The 17,950-nt window shown below is 37.6% G+C and overlaps 1 protein-coding gene across 4 annotated transcripts in view; it reads left to right on the plus strand.

The window, feature by feature from the left end:
- MYO1B (myosin IB) overlaps positions 1-17,311 on the plus strand; it is a 109,304-nt gene extending 91,993 nt beyond the window's left edge. For 2 of the 4 annotated variants that reach the window (XM_036386397.2, XM_036386396.2), the window contains exons 24-31: positions 1,866-1,952; positions 5,006-5,080; positions 5,477-5,611; positions 6,448-6,554; positions 8,981-9,113; positions 10,598-10,750; positions 11,633-11,760; positions 14,316-17,311. In XM_036386397.2, coding sequence (XP_036242290.1) covers positions 1,866-1,952; positions 5,006-5,080; positions 5,477-5,611; positions 6,448-6,554; positions 8,981-9,113; positions 10,598-10,750; positions 11,633-11,760; positions 14,316-14,439 — 942 coding nt within the window. In that variant the 3' untranslated portion in view covers positions 14,440-17,311. The remainder of the gene's footprint in view (positions 1-1,865; positions 1,953-5,005; positions 5,081-5,476; positions 5,612-6,447; positions 6,555-8,980; positions 9,114-10,597; positions 10,751-11,632; positions 11,761-14,315) is intronic. The other 2 variants (XM_036386398.2, XM_054515349.1) reach the window with 1 other exon arrangement.
- The last annotated feature ends 639 nt before the right edge of the window (positions 17,312-17,950 follow it).

A 17,950-nucleotide genomic window follows, 5' to 3' on the forward strand; every position in this document is an offset into this window, starting at 1 on the left:
AGGTCAAAAATATATTGGTTTCAATTAATAAATTCCTAATTTAGTTGAAAACCATAAATGCATTAGATTTAAAACATTTTTCAGTTGTTATTTATGGTTGTGGGTGTGTTGTTAGAACACCTTGCCAAATGGATGGAGAGAAATGCTCAAATTACATCTGGAGTATAATGCTGTGTTTGACCTTTGCTATTTTGGTATAAATCTATTAGATTTCCAGCAAAATGGCAGCCCTGGGAATTCAAACAAACATGTAGAGAACTTCCTTAATACTAGGGAGTCTTTGGAAGTTTTCAACTCTAGCTTGATATTTAGGTAATGGTATAATTTGACAGAAACAGTTTCCTCTACATTTGATTAAGCAGAATATATTGAGAATTTTGTTTTTAACCAGAGTTCCTTTCACCAAAATATTGCTCAGTACTGCAGAAGAGATTTTTGTTTTCAAAGTTTTAAGATAGTCCTTTGGACTAAAAGATACATCCAGTGGATGCAATACTGTTAACCATGTTCAAGTTCCTCATTTAAATATTTAGTAGATTTGGATAATTTTTAACATGCTTTAATAGTTATTTTTATCAACTGGCTCACAGGAATCTAGTGAATAATTGTCTCCTTATTCCTTAATTATAAATAATCTAAATATAATAATATATATGAATATAAAGATAATAATCTAAATTGAATTAAGATTAGAAAAATAATTGCAGTCTCTGATAAGAAAGACAACTTTTTATTGATCTGATCTTTTATCTTTAACTGGGGGAATATTTAGGACAAAAATTTTTAAAGTTATCATCAGAAGTCTCTTGCTTTACCCAAAAAGACCCCAAAAACAAACAAAAATGAACAAGAGTGAGCCTCAAGTACTCAGTTTCCTTCCTTTTCACAAGGTAGACAAATAGCTTTGCATAGCTCTTGCTTTTACACTGCTGTGCAGTAGGAGCTTTTCTGCCAAGCAGATGAGTGAAAACATAATCTCTGAGTCTGCATCTACTGCACATTAACCTTTCCAGCTGCACCAGAAGAGCATTACTGGCACAGGCTGGAACTGCTGCTGCACAGGTCTGATAACTTACAGCTTGACAAGTGCAGATACAGGGCTAGAGCTGCTCTGACTGAGCCTGTAATACTGGAACTCTTCCTTGAGTGTTTTCATCAGATAACTGAACAAAAAATGTGCTGGTATCTCCTAAAATGTGACATTCTGTTAAGTTGCCCACACATGCCTCAAATTGCTTTCCTGAAATGGAATGATTGATGAAAGGTAGGAAGGTGCCTATCTATTTGTACATGAGGAATGCACTAGATTTGATGGCTTTACCCCTAATTCCACAGACTGACATAATTTTAACATGAAGATTTTAACATGGCTGGAGATGATTTTTTTTTTTAATACATAAAGATCAAAATAAAAAATAACCTCCAGGATAAAAGCCCTTATTACAATGCTGGAAAGTCACCATGACACATAGTTTCAGAGCTGATTCTGTCCTGCCTGGGCACTTGCCAGTGGAAGAAGTGACTAGATAGTGAGATCTTAGTAAGTCTTGATTCTCATGTGCATCACTTTGATCATGAAACCGCAGGCAAAGCCCTCCCATCAGAGTCAATTCATGGCAGGTGTGCACAGAAGAGCAGGAGGAAGGGCTGACAGTGAATAACAGGGCTGAATAACAAATTCCCACCTGTGCATGCCCGGTCGGCAGCAGTGGAGGCTTTTGGAGCTGCTCCGCACGGGCTCCCGCGGCGCGTTGGGCGCCCAAGGACGAGCGCTGCTCCTCCATCCCTCCCCTGCTGGGTGTGGGAGCGGCGCTGGCGCTGTCTGCTCCGGGCTGTGTCTCTTGTTCACTCTCTGAACCTTTTAGGCTCGGAGGGAGTTGAAACGCTTGAAGGAGGAGGCTAGGCGTAAGCATGCTGTGGCAGTCATTTGGGCTTACTGGCTTGGACTGAAGGTACTTTCTCCAACACTCCCATCTGTCAACGTGAACTCAATGGAGCGTGGCACACCTTACTAACACTTAATAAACAAGCAGTTGTGTGGGCTCACTAGAAGGGATGGGGTTTTTTTTACACATTGTTTAACTTTGTCGTGGACTTGGCTGAAAAAGTCATAAATGAAGTTGCCTCACTTACAGCAACATTGAGGCATTGGGGGATTTTTGTCAGCAATCACAGGAAGACAAAAATCAGATAAAAGGGACTCTATTACAGTTGTTGACTTTAAAAACTGACCTACCTTGGCAAAGGTCCTATCTGGAAAGATTACAAGGATGTATTTTCTTGTTGTGACCTCTGCTTGTTAGAATGGGAAGTAGGGTGGAAGCGTCTGACTCTCACTGCTGCTCACAGTAGACCCCTGATCCCAGTGTTGAGGAGGGCAGGGTGTAAAGCCAGTGGTCATGTCCTGTTGCATCCAGCAGCCTTTTGGGGGCCTGGCATTGCATTACCTGTGGCTTTTGACAGCCATGGATTTCTAGAAAAATTGAGATGCACAAAAGTGTTTTGTTTTCTGTCCCTTGCTTTCAAGGACTGGTTGGCAAAAGAAAACACATCTGTAATCTGGAAAAATGTAGTTCTGCTCTGTAAATAGACTATGAAAATGGCATCTTCAGATGTTTCAGGTCTGTGCCCAAATGATTTACATAACACAGTTTTACAGATGCAGTCCTGAAGAACTGCAGAAATCTGAATCTGTTTGGTTTGGCTGGGAGTGACTCCTGCTAATAGGGATATTATAAACTACAGGGGTATGAAAGGAACAATTCACTTGACGGTGCAGAGTAAAGTTCAGGTACTTTTCTATTCTTGTACTTATCCTGACAATGATGAAATGGGAAAAATAGTTAGAAAACATATAATTATATATAATGCATGTTCATTTACAAATGAAAAAAAAAATCCATTACAATATCTACATGGAAACCAGAGCTGGAAAATACAAAGGAGCCATTTTAAGAAGTCATTCTGCAGATCAGAATCACACTTAAGTACTACTGCCAAAGTAGGTCTGTTTTTATGATTTTAAAACAAGGATATGTCCCTCCTGGGAACTCAGAGGCTGTTTTATATCAAACAGCAGCATTTAAATGCAAGCTGATGACTCCAAAACCTTTAGGGCACATTATAGCAGGAATACATTTCTGCAGTCTGTGGTTTTCAGTGAGTTTGTTAAATAGTGTAAGCTACATTTCCAATTTCCATCTCACCTGAAATACACAGATTTTTCTGAATGAGACTGTAGTCTGTCATTCCAATCTATCACTGTTACCACAGGTAGTTTGAAGGCAAAGTGTTTTCACCTGTGACATGCGAGGCTGAAGAATTAAAGTTGATAAAAACAATGAAGATTAAACCAATAAGTTGTGAGGATTTTGTTTTGATTTTTTTTTTTTAATTGTATGCCAAGTAGATTTTAATAGCATTTGTGGTACTTTCCAGATTTAGGCTTTTCTGGAGCAGCTTGCATTTCTCAGTGCTTGCTTTGCAGCTTCCCTGCAGCACCAATAGGATGCGTGGGTGTCTATTAGTCCCTTTCTTCCAAATTAATTTGCACACCTTGCAGCTCGCAAAGAATAATATAAAGCAAGATCATTAAGGAGAATCTATGGTGAGATTTGGGATGATTGTGGTTGGAGTGGCTTTGAGTGTGTTAATTAACATCCCTGAATAATTAATAAAGGATGTTCTCTAATTATAGAGCGCTAAGCCTTGCAGAAAATGAGTGAATGAGAACTCTGATATTTTTTTTCTCATAAAGTGATGAGGAAAAAAATATACACTGAATTTGCATGGAATGATGAAAGCTGAATGCTGCCAGTTTTGTTGGTGCATCTTAATGTGTAATTAAGCAAAATCTGTTTACCTGTGGGTGTATTTGTCCAGAAATGGTGACAGATTCTTGCTTTCCAAATGCTGGTTTATCTTAAAATGCATGAATTACTGTGAGGCAGAAAGGAGTAAATTTTTTTTCTGTAAATTGAAGGGGATTTTATGCTATGGGTTTTCCTTTATATTCTGGTTACAGAGAAGCCAGCAACGCTTAGTGAGTTTTCTAAAACCACTAAATTTTGCTCTGGGGTAAATTATGCAAAGCCACGATGTTTTCCCTGGGTTTTGCCCAAAACCCATAACAGGTGTGTTGCAGACTGTGCCAGAGTTTGCAAAGAAATTTGAGGGATGTTTCAGCTGACTTGAGGTGAGCCTGGGTGTCACATAAAACTGCAAACCAGTTGGGCTCTCCCTAATTGCCTTTTCTGAATTTTGGTCTATGCTAATTAGAAATAGCATAGACCAAATAGCATAGAATATAGACTGATAGAAATACAAAAGGCAAAACAAGTACTCTAAAACTTGCACTTCCGAGTACGTACTAAAAATTATTATCGCCTGCAAAAATTATGATTTCTTTTTTGGATTTTTTTTTAAATTATTAGTTTTCAAATAAATTTTGTGAGCAAATATCGAGCTTGCTGACACTAAGCAACCTTTGTGTTGATTCTTTGCTCTTGCACCAAAATCCCATTAGTCTTTTGGAATGAAGACTGTGTATTAAGAATTTTAAAGGAGAAAAAGCTGAAAAATTCACCTGTTAACTCTGTAATTAACATCAAATAAGTGTCACTTCAGACACAAGAAAATGGTATCATCACTGGTGATGCCTCACTTTTTCCAGTCCAGCTTTATGTAAAATCCTATTGAAAATAGATTCATGCTGTGAATTCGACAATATTTGAATAATTTGCCTTTTTGGACGGAAGCATTTCAAATTCCTTGATAAGTTTGCAAATAATTGCGCTCAGGTCAGCCGAGGTATCTTTCAGACATCGTGGTCCATGGTCTGCTTCACATAATTTAAGTGTGACCAGGTGATGTTCCTATTTCAGGGAACCCTATGCATGTATGTATGCTTGTTTTAATGTTTTCTACCATAGAGCTTGTTAAAAAAGTATCTGTGCAAACAAATTCATTCTTTATATTCATTTTGAGGGTTTTTTTAACTTTCCAGGTCCGTAGAGAATACAGGAAATTCTTCAGAGCCAATGCTGGAAGAAAAATTTATGAATTTACCCTTCAGAGAATTGTATGTATATGTCTGTACAAAGTACATGTACATTTCCTGTGTTTTAAGTTTTTATTGTCTATCAAATGTAGCTGTTGTGTTATTAAAGTCTTTGTAAGGAAATGTCCAAGCTCATGGAAAAGTGGCAAATTAATATTCTGATATTGTAAAGAAAGGATAGTGATAATGTTTGGAGATATAAGAATGGTACTAAGTATTTGCCACACTTCTGTGATACATAAATCTGTGTTTCTCAATATAGCTGGCTTTAAAAATCCATATTGTGGTTTATGAGAGCTGAGAGTTGCAGTTTGGTAACTGTGCTTTTTAATCACAGAGCATCTGCTTTTCCTTGCGAGCTTCAATAACTCTGATATTCGAACATTAATAAAACATCTTGCTTCAATTTTATCACAGATGCAAAAATACTTCTTGGAAATGAAGAATAAGATGCCTTCTTTATCACCAATAGATAAAAACTGGCCAGCGAGGCCTTACCTTTTCTTGGAATCAACCCACAAGGAGCTAAAGAGGATTTTCCATTTGTGGAGGGTAGGACACATTCTGGTCCAGTCTGGGCAGAACTTCTCCATGATTTTCAGCAGTATTGTTCACAAAGGGTCTATTTTTAGGATGTGTTTCCTTCGATTCCAGCCAGGATAATTTTATTTCTTTGGAAGGGAGTAGGTTTTTTTGATCATTTGCCTTTGGCCTGTAAGGGATATAACTATCCTGGCTACTCCTTCCTGGGGCTAGGGAGAGAAGTTTGCTTCCTGCCATCAGCCTGTTAATTAATAGCTTGTAATACTTGTGTCCATGGCCAGGACTTATACCAATGTTGGAAGTGCTGGGTGGAATTTTTTACTTATGAGCTGTGCTTAGCTGAAATTTGTTTTGGATCTTTGGATGGAGAGAACGGCGAGAATCTGTACAAGTGCTGATGGGATGTTTTACTGATCTTGTGGGCTGTGTTTTCTGTGAATTGTCAAGGAACAGTTTTTCTTTCTGAGCCTGCAAAACTCACCCTGTCAGCTGTGTCTTTTTCTTCCTCTGCCTACATAAACTTCCAAAATTGTGGAACTGTATGCATATTTTTGTGAACATTTTTAGCGCACTCTTCCAATGAATGAGTCTCATAGATTAGGCTCATGTTCATACTTACAGGAGATGTTTTATATATTGTTTCTGGTGTAATTCAAAAGTATCTAGAATTGGGGAGGAGCAAAACACCTCCCCTGTTTGTTATCAGTGGTACGTAGGATGGAGCTGAATCACTTCAGAAGCATACAAAGAATGTGCATCTTGAGCAATGGGCAAACATTAGTCTGTGGTGCTGTGAGATTGGGAAAGATAATTTTATGGTTTGTTTAATATATCCTGTTTTGTAGTGTAAAAAGTACAGAGATCAGTTCACAGATCAGCAAAAGCTTATCTATGAAGAAAAACTGGAAGCAAGTGAACTTTTCAAGGACAAGAAGGCTTTATATCCAGCCAGGTAATGACTGATTCTGCTGCTTTTAGTGTACCAGAAATTCAATATCCTTGCAAGATTTCGCTTTTCATCTTAAGCAGGAAAGTGCATTTTCCTTATTTGACAACATTCCTCCATCATTTGCCTTTACCATCCTGAAAATTGACCTCAGTTAGAAGCAAACTTAGATGTTGCTACAGCCACCAGTCCTGTGATAGCAAGAACTTCTGTCCAAAATCCATGGTGGTTTGTTATTCTAACCCTCCTTGACCCACTTATGCCTTACAAGTTTGGGGAACTTGCAGGTGGGAACAACTTTCACCCTTTCCCCTCATTCCCTTCAGGCTATTTCCTGCAACAATAAAGGTAGAGTGGGCTGGAAGGCTCTAAGTGACAATGTCACTCCCTCCCAGGTGAGCTGTCCTGGGGAGCTCTCCTGTGTTCAAACTTAAGATGAAGACTGGGTAATTTAAAAGTTAGATACACTGGTGCATGTCTTTTTGCAGAGATACTTAAAAGAAATTTCTATTTCCATTTTAGAATCTATTTTTCTTTTTCTTTTAGTAATGTGAAATCTCTGCAAATAAGTATTTTGGATTCTCAGATTATTGAGTTCTTTTAAACGGACAGATTCTTGTCATTGCTATCTACAGAGCCAGCATTATTCAAGAGAGTACAATAGTATATAATTTTATTTAAGGAATACTCTTCTTTTGGTATGCAGTAAAACTGACAAAAGAAAGATATGATGTCCTTGATATAAGTTGACTTACACTTTTTAAGTGAATACAAGCTTATAAATTGTGTTTTTTTCTTGAAAACAACCATCTTGTCCATCTTGTGAGAGTTTTCTCTTAGAAGCTGTAGTTTGGGCTGAGCAGGAACAAATAGAATGAGAAGCAAGGTTCAGCAGAGGGAGGAACAGGAATCTGCAAGAGTTTATGGGAACAGTTCCATGCATGGACAAGCTCTGCTTGTTTGTGTGTTTCCCTGGTTTTGTGTCATTTTTTTATTGAGACATTTCCTGTTTTCCTGTAATGGGCTCAGTGTACATTTCTCTTTTTTCCCCTTTAGTAGATCACTTACTTAATGGCTATATATGCTAACTTGTGGTTTGTTCTTTATTTGCTTTGGGATGTCTTTTTATGCTGCAAAAGAGAAAGATGGTGCCTTTGGACTTTCCTATGAGCAAGCAGGTTTTTTTAGGTTTTAGTCAGTATGCATCTGCTCAGCATAGAGCTCCTTGGAAGGGAAGGGATTCTATTTATACTCCTGGTTTGGTACTTTTTACACCAAGGCTGAACAATTAAATAACCTACAGCAAAATACACACACACAGATATTTTTTAGAAATTTATATCTATATTTTATATATGTATATATATGAGATTCATTTTTATCCAAGACATTTTTAAGTGGTATATGTGATAAGGGAACTGTTGATTCATTTCAGTTTTAGCTGTGACTTGTCATCATTTGGTCAGGGATGAAGTCCACACGGAATCTACTGTTTTGCTGACTATGGTTTCATACTGCTAATTAATAAAAACCAAAAACCCCAAAGCTCCAACGTGGTGGAAAATTGGAATGCTTTCCCTGCCCTGATTCATTTAGAAACATTTCCATCTCTTTTTGTTTGGTATTCAGAGCTGATTAGCTCCTACTGTTGTTTTGTTGGTTTTTTTTAAATCGGCCTAAGGGTAGAGAAAATTGCTGTATAAAGTTTCTGATTAATTAGTATGATAATGGTTCATAGGATGTGGCTAATTTTCTGTCTGAAGTATAATTATTTAAGGAGAAAGAGGGACTTTTGGGTACTAAAATTCCAGTATCCTTCCTCTTCTTTCCCATCACTCTGTGTGCCAGAGATGCAATGGCAAAGGCAGTGCTGTTCCACATAATGAATGCATCAGTTTGTCCTGGGCTCCAGTCTTGGCAAAGCTTTGCATTAATGCTTTGACTGAAGTTAAATCACCATTTTTAAAGTGATTTGCAACAAAGCAAGCAGTGACAATTCATCAGTTCTTGGTCTGTAGGGAAGCCCTTATTTTAGCACCCTGAGGTGTGTAAAGATGGGGGAGTTTGCAAGTGCAGCGGATCTTGACAAGGAGCTGCTGCATGTTTCACAAACAGCAGCAGATCTTGAAGGCAAGTTCATGTCTGTCACTGAAGTCCTGCCTGTCATCATCAATAGTCTGTCACTCCTACTGGGGTTCTAATTTCTGCTTTCACAGAGACTCTCACTGGGTGATTTCAAATCCCACTTGACTGCCCATGCAAGGGTATTCATGTGTCTGATAGCCAAAGCAATTGGGCCCATTTTAGTGATAACTTTCTCTTCATTCACCATCACTGAAAATGATATTTGGTGCATCTCCTCACGAAGCCTGTGCTGGTGTCAGGTTTGCTTCTTGCCTGAGGTTCGTGTTTAACTCGTGTTTCCTTTGCAGTGTTGGGCAGCCGTTCCAAGGGGCTTACCTGGAGATCAGCGAGAACCCCAAGTACAAAAAGCTCAAAGATGCTGTGGATGAAAAGATCATTATTGCAGAAGTTGTCAATAAGATCAATAGAGCCAATGGGAAGGTAATCACATGGATTTGATTTATCCAGAAGGGTAGATCATTTTGTTATAAATACATTGAAAGTGAGACTCGTAATAGTCTGAGGATTTTTAAAATAATGTGTATTTTAAGGGCAAGACTGGACATGTTGGTTTTATGTAACTTGGTGATTTTAAACACCTCTTTTAAATCTACATAAAGGTTACTAAAATCTTGTTTTGCGGTTTCCAGAGACTTTTCCAAACAAAAAAGGTATCTCATCAACTGGTAACAGACTGTACTGTGTACTCAGCTAAGATCTTCTATTTCCCAATTAAAAAAAATAAACATTTAGCAAATATCTTAACTCAAATATTTAGAAAACTTAACTTTTCACAGTCCATGCTGTCAGTCAAGCTCTGATTATCACATTTTATTATCTTTTAAAATTATGAGTGGCATACTCTTCTAGCTTTACCTGCCTTCCAAAGCTCTTTGGAAGGAAGAGTCGAGTTTCTTGTATCATTTGAATAAAGTTGTTAAATATGGTGGGTACCTTTTTATTCTGCCAAGATAGAACACATTTTGCATTTAAATTATACTTATTAAAACAGGAAGTATTATTCTGCCTTAGTAATCTTAATTGCTTTCACCATATCTAAGTATTAGAAGTAGTAGATCTCAACTTCTCAGATGTGGATGTCATTTATGCATTTCTAGGAGTGAAATTAGGTTGCCCATTGTTGATGCCAAGTTAATTTTCTGGTTTAGAAGAAACTAATTAAATGAAGACAGTATCTTTCCTGTATTTTCATAGGCTACAGCTCTCAAGATTAAAAAAAAATAAAATCAATGAACTATGTTTCTATGTGCTTAAGGCAGCTACTTCTTAATTTTAATAAAGATTTTATTCTTTAAAAGTTTACAGGAGAAAAATGTGTATGTGGATTAAGTTCTCATTTCTCTTCCTTAGTATTTTCTAAGACAAATTTAAGAACAGACATTTCTTGCTTTAAAAATATTTATCTTTTGAAAGTGTGAATGCTTATCCTCCTAAAGGGTAATTCCAAGAGATAAAGGGAGGAGAACATAACTCTGAAAAGTACTTACATGATTTGTGTTGCTCTGCATCATCATTTTGGTTAATAATGCTCCATATAGAGACTTAGTGTGTGATGATTTTCCTGGAGATTTAAAGAGCATGAGAAATGAGGTTACCCTGATTTGCATAGTTTCAGAGTTTGACTTTCTGAATTTTACAGCTGTAAGCTAGTAATTAAAGGAACTGTTTATACCTAAGCATATGTGCCAAAATGAGCTAAGCTTCTCAGTCTATAAATAGACACATAAATAAATCTGACCTGATTTTAACTGATCTGCAGCTTTAACTGAACGTCAAACGTTCACATTTGCTAATGTGGGCCAAACTTTTTAACTCTGTGAACTCCTTGGAGTCGTAGTAAGTGCTCGATGAAAGCCATCTCTCTCCTCGTGTGGACAATGATCTGCATTTTTGCATTTTCACAGGCTGCATCCAGGATTTTCTTATTAACCAAAAACAACGTTCTTCTCGCGGATCAAAAATCTGGGACTATCAAGTCAGAGGTTCCACTGGGAGATGTTACCAAAGTGTCCATGAGCTCCCAAAATGATGGATTCTTTGCAGTGCACCTCAAGGAGGTTGGTTACCACTCCATCACAAAAAAAATATGCTTTATGTGCAGTGATGTGAAACCTGTTTGTTAATTATCTTGTAGCATTAAACCATAGGGGTTTAGCTTGTAGGCTTAGAAATTTATTTAACTTTGCCATAGCTGAAAAAAAACTTTGATTTAAAGCTACTGAAGCCAAATGAGAACAGTTTATTACATTATGAACGATCATTTAACTGTGAAAATCAGTCTTCGTGTTTCACTGCAGTCTCTTCAGGATCAGAGTTTTCCACTTGTAATGTGGTTCAGGTGCCTTGTGCCAGTGCTTTCTTTACATATAGTGGTAGAATATTTCTCTCTCTTTATGGGATGCCAAGAAGTCGACATTGAGGCACAGTTAATTTGTTACTCAGTTCTAAAGAACTTAGCTCAGTGCTATATTTGCCTCACTGCACTGTAACCATTGCTCTGCTAAAATCATTAAGCTGGCATCTGTATTCTAGCCTAAATGAATCTGAAGACTGTTACATACAGTGTCTTTTCATACTCACTGCCATCATCCTAGTCCTGGTGTTGGTAATTTGCTTTTGTTCCTTTCCACAAGTATTGGAAGCTTGCTGGAGTGTATCCAGACAAGGGATACAGAAGAGATAGGAAAATGAAGATGACCCTCCTTTAGGGCCAGAAGGGATTTTTTTTTCACCTTTCTCACCTGATTTGTAGATTATTTGGGTGCAAATGATATTTTGATCCTATACACTGCACTGCAATCCCTATTTAATTTGCAGGACAAAAGATTGTTGTTTCCTTAAACTGGGAAGAGAAGACTCCTTGTAAACCCACCTGCTTGGCTGCCATTTAACCATACTCAAGGTTTTGGTAGTCTTAACTGTTTTCCTTCCTGTTTCAGGGTTCAGAAGCTGCCAGTAAAGGAGATTTCCTGCTCAGCAGCGATCACCTTATTGAAATGGCCACTAAACTTTACCGCACTACCCTCAGCCAAACCAAACAGAAGCTCAACATTGAGATATCTGATGAGTATGTTTCTTGTTTGCTTAAGAGTACATTTGCTTCAGTGCAGCATGCTAGAAAGTCAAGGATCTGGTGTCAGAATAACAAAACACTGTTGTGTAGCTAATGCTTCTTTTCTCTTGACAGAATACTTGTGAAGAAGGATCCAGTTTTCAGTGTGTACTCTTTTATAGTATTCATTTTGGCTTTTACGTCCCTGAAAGTCATTACAGAAAATGGGCTTTTGTTAAAGTAGTTTCAAATAGGGCTATGAAGCACAATTGCTGCTGTAGAAATAATCAAGAGTTACTACATTTGGGAGAACAATTTTGCATGTGACTGAAAAGTTCACAGATTACTATGAGATATTTATAGATTAGAGTGGACACTAGAAGCCAAGTTCTTCTGAAAACAACCCAAAAACAATACAAAACCTGTCCCCAATCCAATATAGGTTTATGAAGCTCTGTCTCTCTTGTGAAGCTGTAACAACCTGTTGTTGGGGATTTTTGCTTGTAAAAAAGCTTTGTTTGATGAAAAGTCTGCATCTCAAAATAATATTTCTTTTTGATTTGGACAGTTTCATATTTTGGTCTTAAATAAGGACTGCCCTTGTGGTGTTTTTAGCTATTGTATAAAGGTGTTTGTGTGTGAGCTCCTGAAGTTTGCTGAGTAAGAGTCTCCCACTTAGTCCACCATAGCTATGTGCCACTTTTGTTCTGTGAAGTGGCCCCTCTTTTCAATAATGTTGATTAGGTGGATTTATTCACTTTAAATAAAGAAGAAAAATTGGACCCTTTAACAATGGTGAAGTAAATTTCCTGTGGGCAAAAACTGAACCATTTTATCTGACTGCACCATGCTGTGTGTGTTCTAGAGTCATGGTAGTGGGTACAGTTTGTATCTGTTCAGATTTGAGGATTTATTAAAAGGCTAATTTTGCTCTTTGCTTGAAAATAAAATCTGCCATTTTCCTTTGTTCTGTTAGCAGATGTCATTTAATTTCCTCAAGAGTATGTGCTTTTTAGTCTCTAAAAACTGTGGCTATCCCAGTAAGTTTCTAGTTTAAGGGGGGCTACAAAGGCATAAACTACTAAAGCTAAGTTTAAGCATGCATTGCACTAGTCTGGACAGCCTGCTTGCCTTAGGTCTGGAAAATAGCCTGCTTGCCTTAGGTCTGGAAAACAGCCTGCTTTCAGGGAGTCTTGCTTTTTGGGATGTGGTTTTTGTTTCTTCTCTTGCAGATTGAAAACATTCATGTGTGTACTGCTATTGAGTTTATCCAGACTAAATAATTTTAAGCTGTTTGCAGTCCCATCTGTGTTGATGGTGAAGCAGGAGTCTTCTCCCTGCTAGAGTTTAGACACAAGCTAGGGACTGAGGAGGAAATGTGGCCTTATTTTGACTACTCTGCTTTTTGGGAAGAGAGTGGATGTAAGAATGCCGTTGATGCAGGGCTCTGTTTAGGAGGAGACACACCATTCAACAGGCATAATATCAGAACAGTGGCTGTAGGAAAATGCAGTGTTGGTGATGAGACAATGGCTGTAAGAGCTGCACACATTTTTGGGGTGTAGCTCTTAATGGCTGCACCCCAGAGATGCAGTGCTGAGCAAGCTCTGAGTGCCTGGGCTGGGCAGCAGGAAAGCAGGACCCAAGGGAAGCTCAGCTCAGCAGAGGCCACTTCCTCCCCTGAGCTCTGCCGTCAGCTTGATTTGTGGTTTCCGGCTGCAGAGCAAATTCTTTGAAGTTTTTGGCCTCTGCTGGAGGACTTTTTAAGGATGCTAAAAGGGAAAATCGGCTGTATTACAAAGGACTTTTTAGGTCAGCAAGCACTGCATGCGAGCCAAGAGGCAGCACTGCCTTGCTTACTGCTTTTAATCTCACAATCCAGATCCGTGAGAGGTTTGAGGCTCCACAGGAGCATGTTGGTTTTTTGTGGTGGTTTTTTTTTAAAGAAATTCTCCACGTTCAGTGAAATTTCCCTTCCAGTAAAAAGTGAAGAGTCAAATCCAGATTAATTTACCCTGAACTGTAGAAAATGTCTAAATTTGGAGATTGCTGGGCAGGAAGTGAATTTTCCCAGTTGCCGAGCAGGGGCCTATAAAGGCTGACTAAGGATTAGACATATGAGAGCTGCTGAAATAGCAGATGTAATAAATTAAGCATAAATCAGAAGAAGAGAACTCCCAATGTTGCTACAGAAGTGTTGAGCTTCCATGAAAACAGAGAAAGTCCCTTTGGCCAACAGTGAAGTAGTTGGAAATAGTCTTTGCTGCATTTCTGGTGAGAAATTCTGTTTCAAACTGCTTTTTTTCTAAAGGAATAGCAAACTAACTTGTAAAATGTCCACAGTTATAGGCAAAAAGCAATCATTAAGAGGTACAACCTGAAGGAGATTCTAGCCATACCATAACCTATGGCTTTTTTATTTATTCCCCAACTCTTTATTATTAATATGGAGCTGAAAATGACATCTTTTGGAGTGATGCTTAGAACCAACAGGAAAAGGCTTCTGCTCCTCATGTGTCTTTTCTTTTCTCTCCACACTTAACTAACGTTTTTACCCTTCCCTCTCTTAGGTTCCTGGTCCAGTTCAAACAAGACAAAGTGTGTGTGAAGTTCATACAAGGCAGCCAGAAAAATGGCAACATCCCAACTTGCAAGCGAAAAAACAATCGGCTTCTCGAAGTGGCTGTCCCTTAACTGCAGCCGGTGACTCTCCCTTTCATGGACTTGTTTCTTTGTAATAGTGCAATTTTAGTGGTTTGGTTTTGCTATTTTTATCCTTTTCTGGAGCTGTTGATGGCTAATAGCTTTAGAAACCCTTGGCAAAACATTTGATCAATCGACTTTGAAATCTTTTTGTTCATGCCAGAGTTTTAACCCTCAAAATGCAGATTTTTATCCAGTGAGGCATTTTTACCAGCTGGCACATATCTGTCATACAACCAATCATTCTCTTTGTTTAGCAGCCATATTTTAGTGCAGCATATCATAAACCCACATATTAATGGTAACTTACTCGTATTCCTTAGTCTAGAGATCTGCTTAACAGGAATTATACATGGCCTTGATGCTGGGTGGCCATTTTTACCTGGTGTCCTTTTATCCCAAGCTGTCCAGGTGTCTGTCAGGCTCCTCATGTCCTGCCCCTGTGCAGACCAGCAGAGCAGAGGCTGATGAAACAACTCCTGTAGCTCACACCAGGACCTGTGTAACTCAACTTTCCGGTCAGTGCAGCACAGAGACATCTAATTCTGCAAAATAGAAGGAATAGATGATTGCACAAGCAGCTACATGCAAATTTTATAGTAAAACATGCAGAAATTTTGAAACAGCATTTTTAATTAGGTCAGATGTTTTTAATGACTTTATGAAGTAGAGATCAGCAGAATTAAAGAAGCTTTTTCTTTTGTTCACAAAAGCTATAAAGTTCAAGGCATATTTTCTGTTCTGCTATTCTTCTTTTAAATTATGAGTTAAGATTAGAGCCTGAAAAATGCAATAGTATTCATAAAATAAGTAAATGCTAGTTATTTAAACAGTTAGTTATCAAGTGAAAGGTTTGAGCCTTTCTTTTAAATATTGGCATGTACAATGTGCAATAAAACATACGTGACATTTTGTGAGATTATTTATAATACACTTTTGTGTGGAAGAGAGCGGATTGGTGCAGACTGCATAGACAATGTAGGGGTTAAAATAGATCTGTGTTGTTAATTTGCAGTTTATAGAGTGTACACTACAGTTGTCAATTTGGGAAGAATACTTAGAATTAAAAAAAGAAAAAAATCCTTAATTTGGGGGTCTGTATATAAATTGGTATTATGGTAATAAAACTGTTCTAATTCTGTGCTGTTTGGTACTCCTATGTTATAACCATATTTTTGTACTCCAAACTATTTTATATAACTCGTGTGCCTGATGTAAATGCGTGCACAGAAAATACAATCAAGGGCCGCATTATAAACCTTCAGTGTAACTGATTGCACTTATCTTTTATAAGCCAGAAGCATTAGCTGAAATCCTTGAGAGAAGAGATGCTTTTCCAGAGAGAAGGAACTGCTCACGTGAAGGGTGTGTGGGATGTGACTCTGTGATTTGTGGAGAAAGCGCCTTGTATTTTTGCAGTCTGATATAGGACAGATTAACACCCTGGCTATCTGATGTGCAGTGCTGGAAGTCCAAGCATAAATAAAAGAAAGAGAGAAAGAAAAGTTCAGAGTCTCCTTCCTCTCCCGGTGGGGATGTGATGTAGCACTCATGGTGGTGATGTGATGAAGGCTCCTCTGGGTAGAGCAAGGTTAAAACAGTGTTTACTGCAATAGGTGTTCAAGTGCTAATGGTCATTAGTCTGAAAAATACAACTGGTTTGGGTTACACCAAACCATGCTTTGGGATTAAATGGTTCTCCTATGATTTGGGTACAAAGCAGTTGTTTTAACAGGATGCTTCGATGTTACTGTTAAAAGTCCATACATGTGACCTTGAAAGGTGGGAATAATCAAAAGATGTATTTCCCAAACTGACAAAAAGCTGCCTCTTCCTCATAGTAGTAGTTCAAACCCTTCTTCTAGTAAATGAGTCAGGTTAATAGTTTAATAAAATTTAAATAATTTTATATGTATTGCAATTACAGATGCTTGCGAAGGAGATTTTAGAATTGATTTGTGATGCAAAATTATGGTACTTGAAAGGAATTATTCCATTGCCTTAAGAAGACAGCACACAATGATGACAATGTGGCATTTAAAACTCCTAACTCCTGTATTAGAATTTCTGCTTGGGGAAGATTGGTAAAACTGTTCACTCTCTGGGAAACCTTAGAGTAAGAACCGCATGAAGAAAATTATAAAAATTAATAAAAAAAATAAGGAAAAGAAACATTTGAAATCTGATGTGATCCTGTAGTTGCTTGCAGGTAAGAAATGGGAGAGTGTAGATTAAGAACATCTGGATATTTGGCCCATGAAACTAGGGTATTACAGGATAGTATTAGGATATTTGTTCCATCCCAGCCAGGTCCAATACACATCCTTTCTATTTTGTTGACCTTTGCAGCATGACATAATAGCCATACCTGCAAAAGACTGGAAGAGGGACAAACTCCTCACCTTGGTTTCTCTTGTTTCCTTTCTTTTTCTGGACTCCAACAATTTCTACCTTGCACATTAGCTGGTACTTTGTGACAATTATCTTTTGACTCTTGAATACTTCCCAATGTACAGAGCAGGTTTTGCTGAACATGAATTATTAGATATTGCTCAGAGAGCCATGGTATCTTGATGTTTAGATTTAAGTATCTTGGATGTTGAAAGTAAAAATGCAAGGTCACTTAACTACCTAGTTTTTGTTGTTTTTTTTTTTTTGTCCCTTCTTCTGTTTTCTTTTATCACTGTCTGTCAAATAGAGTTGTAAAGAGAAGAGTATTCCTCCTATGGTGCTAACCTTACTTTTGCATCCTTTTACTTTGTAAATGCTATTCTTCCATCTCAAAGCTGGGCAAGGATTATTAAGAAAAAAATTTGATGCATGATGCTTTCTAGAATCAAATAAAATTCTGTTCCTAGACCTATATTTCTCTATATCTGTATCTTTCTTACCGCGAAAAGAGCAGGTGACTGGGTTTTAGATTAATTGTACACAACACTGGTGGTGTGTGGCTTGAAGAAAGAAGAAATCTTTATTTTGTATGTGATTCCTTAAGAGGCAGCTTCAGTGATTCACAGTAACATTTTCCAGTCATTTCCTCATCATAATTTTTGCTGAAAATTCTAAAACCTCAACTTTTCTAACATTAGGTTTTAGATCAATTGCCTGAGAACAATATTGTAGCCAGTTAAACCTGGTTTTTAAAAATGGCTTTGTGCCCCAAACATATCATATTCCATGTGTTATGTCTTGTGATCTGTTTCCTCTCCTTTTGTGCTTAACAATTCTATCCTGATTGTTTTTTAATCTTTTTGTTCACTATACAAATTATGGAAGAAACTAAAATGTAAAATCAGGAAAAACATATTCAGTTTTAATTTCTGTTTCTTTTCTTTGCCAAAATTAAAGCATTTTTCTATACATTTTGGGGGGCGGGGGGGGGGAAGACTGAATTCAAAATTTTTATGTGAAATGAGAAAATTTTCCCTTAGTCTGTGTAAATGTCACTATTAATTCTTAAACTTTTAGATCCTTAATCTTGAAGAACGCAACACATTTTCCA

This window comes from Molothrus ater, chromosome 7, assembly GCF_012460135.2.
Source record: "Molothrus ater isolate BHLD 08-10-18 breed brown headed cowbird chromosome 7, BPBGC_Mater_1.1, whole genome shotgun sequence".
In the NCBI taxonomy this organism is placed as follows: Eukaryota; Metazoa; Chordata; class Aves; order Passeriformes; family Icteridae; genus Molothrus; species Molothrus ater.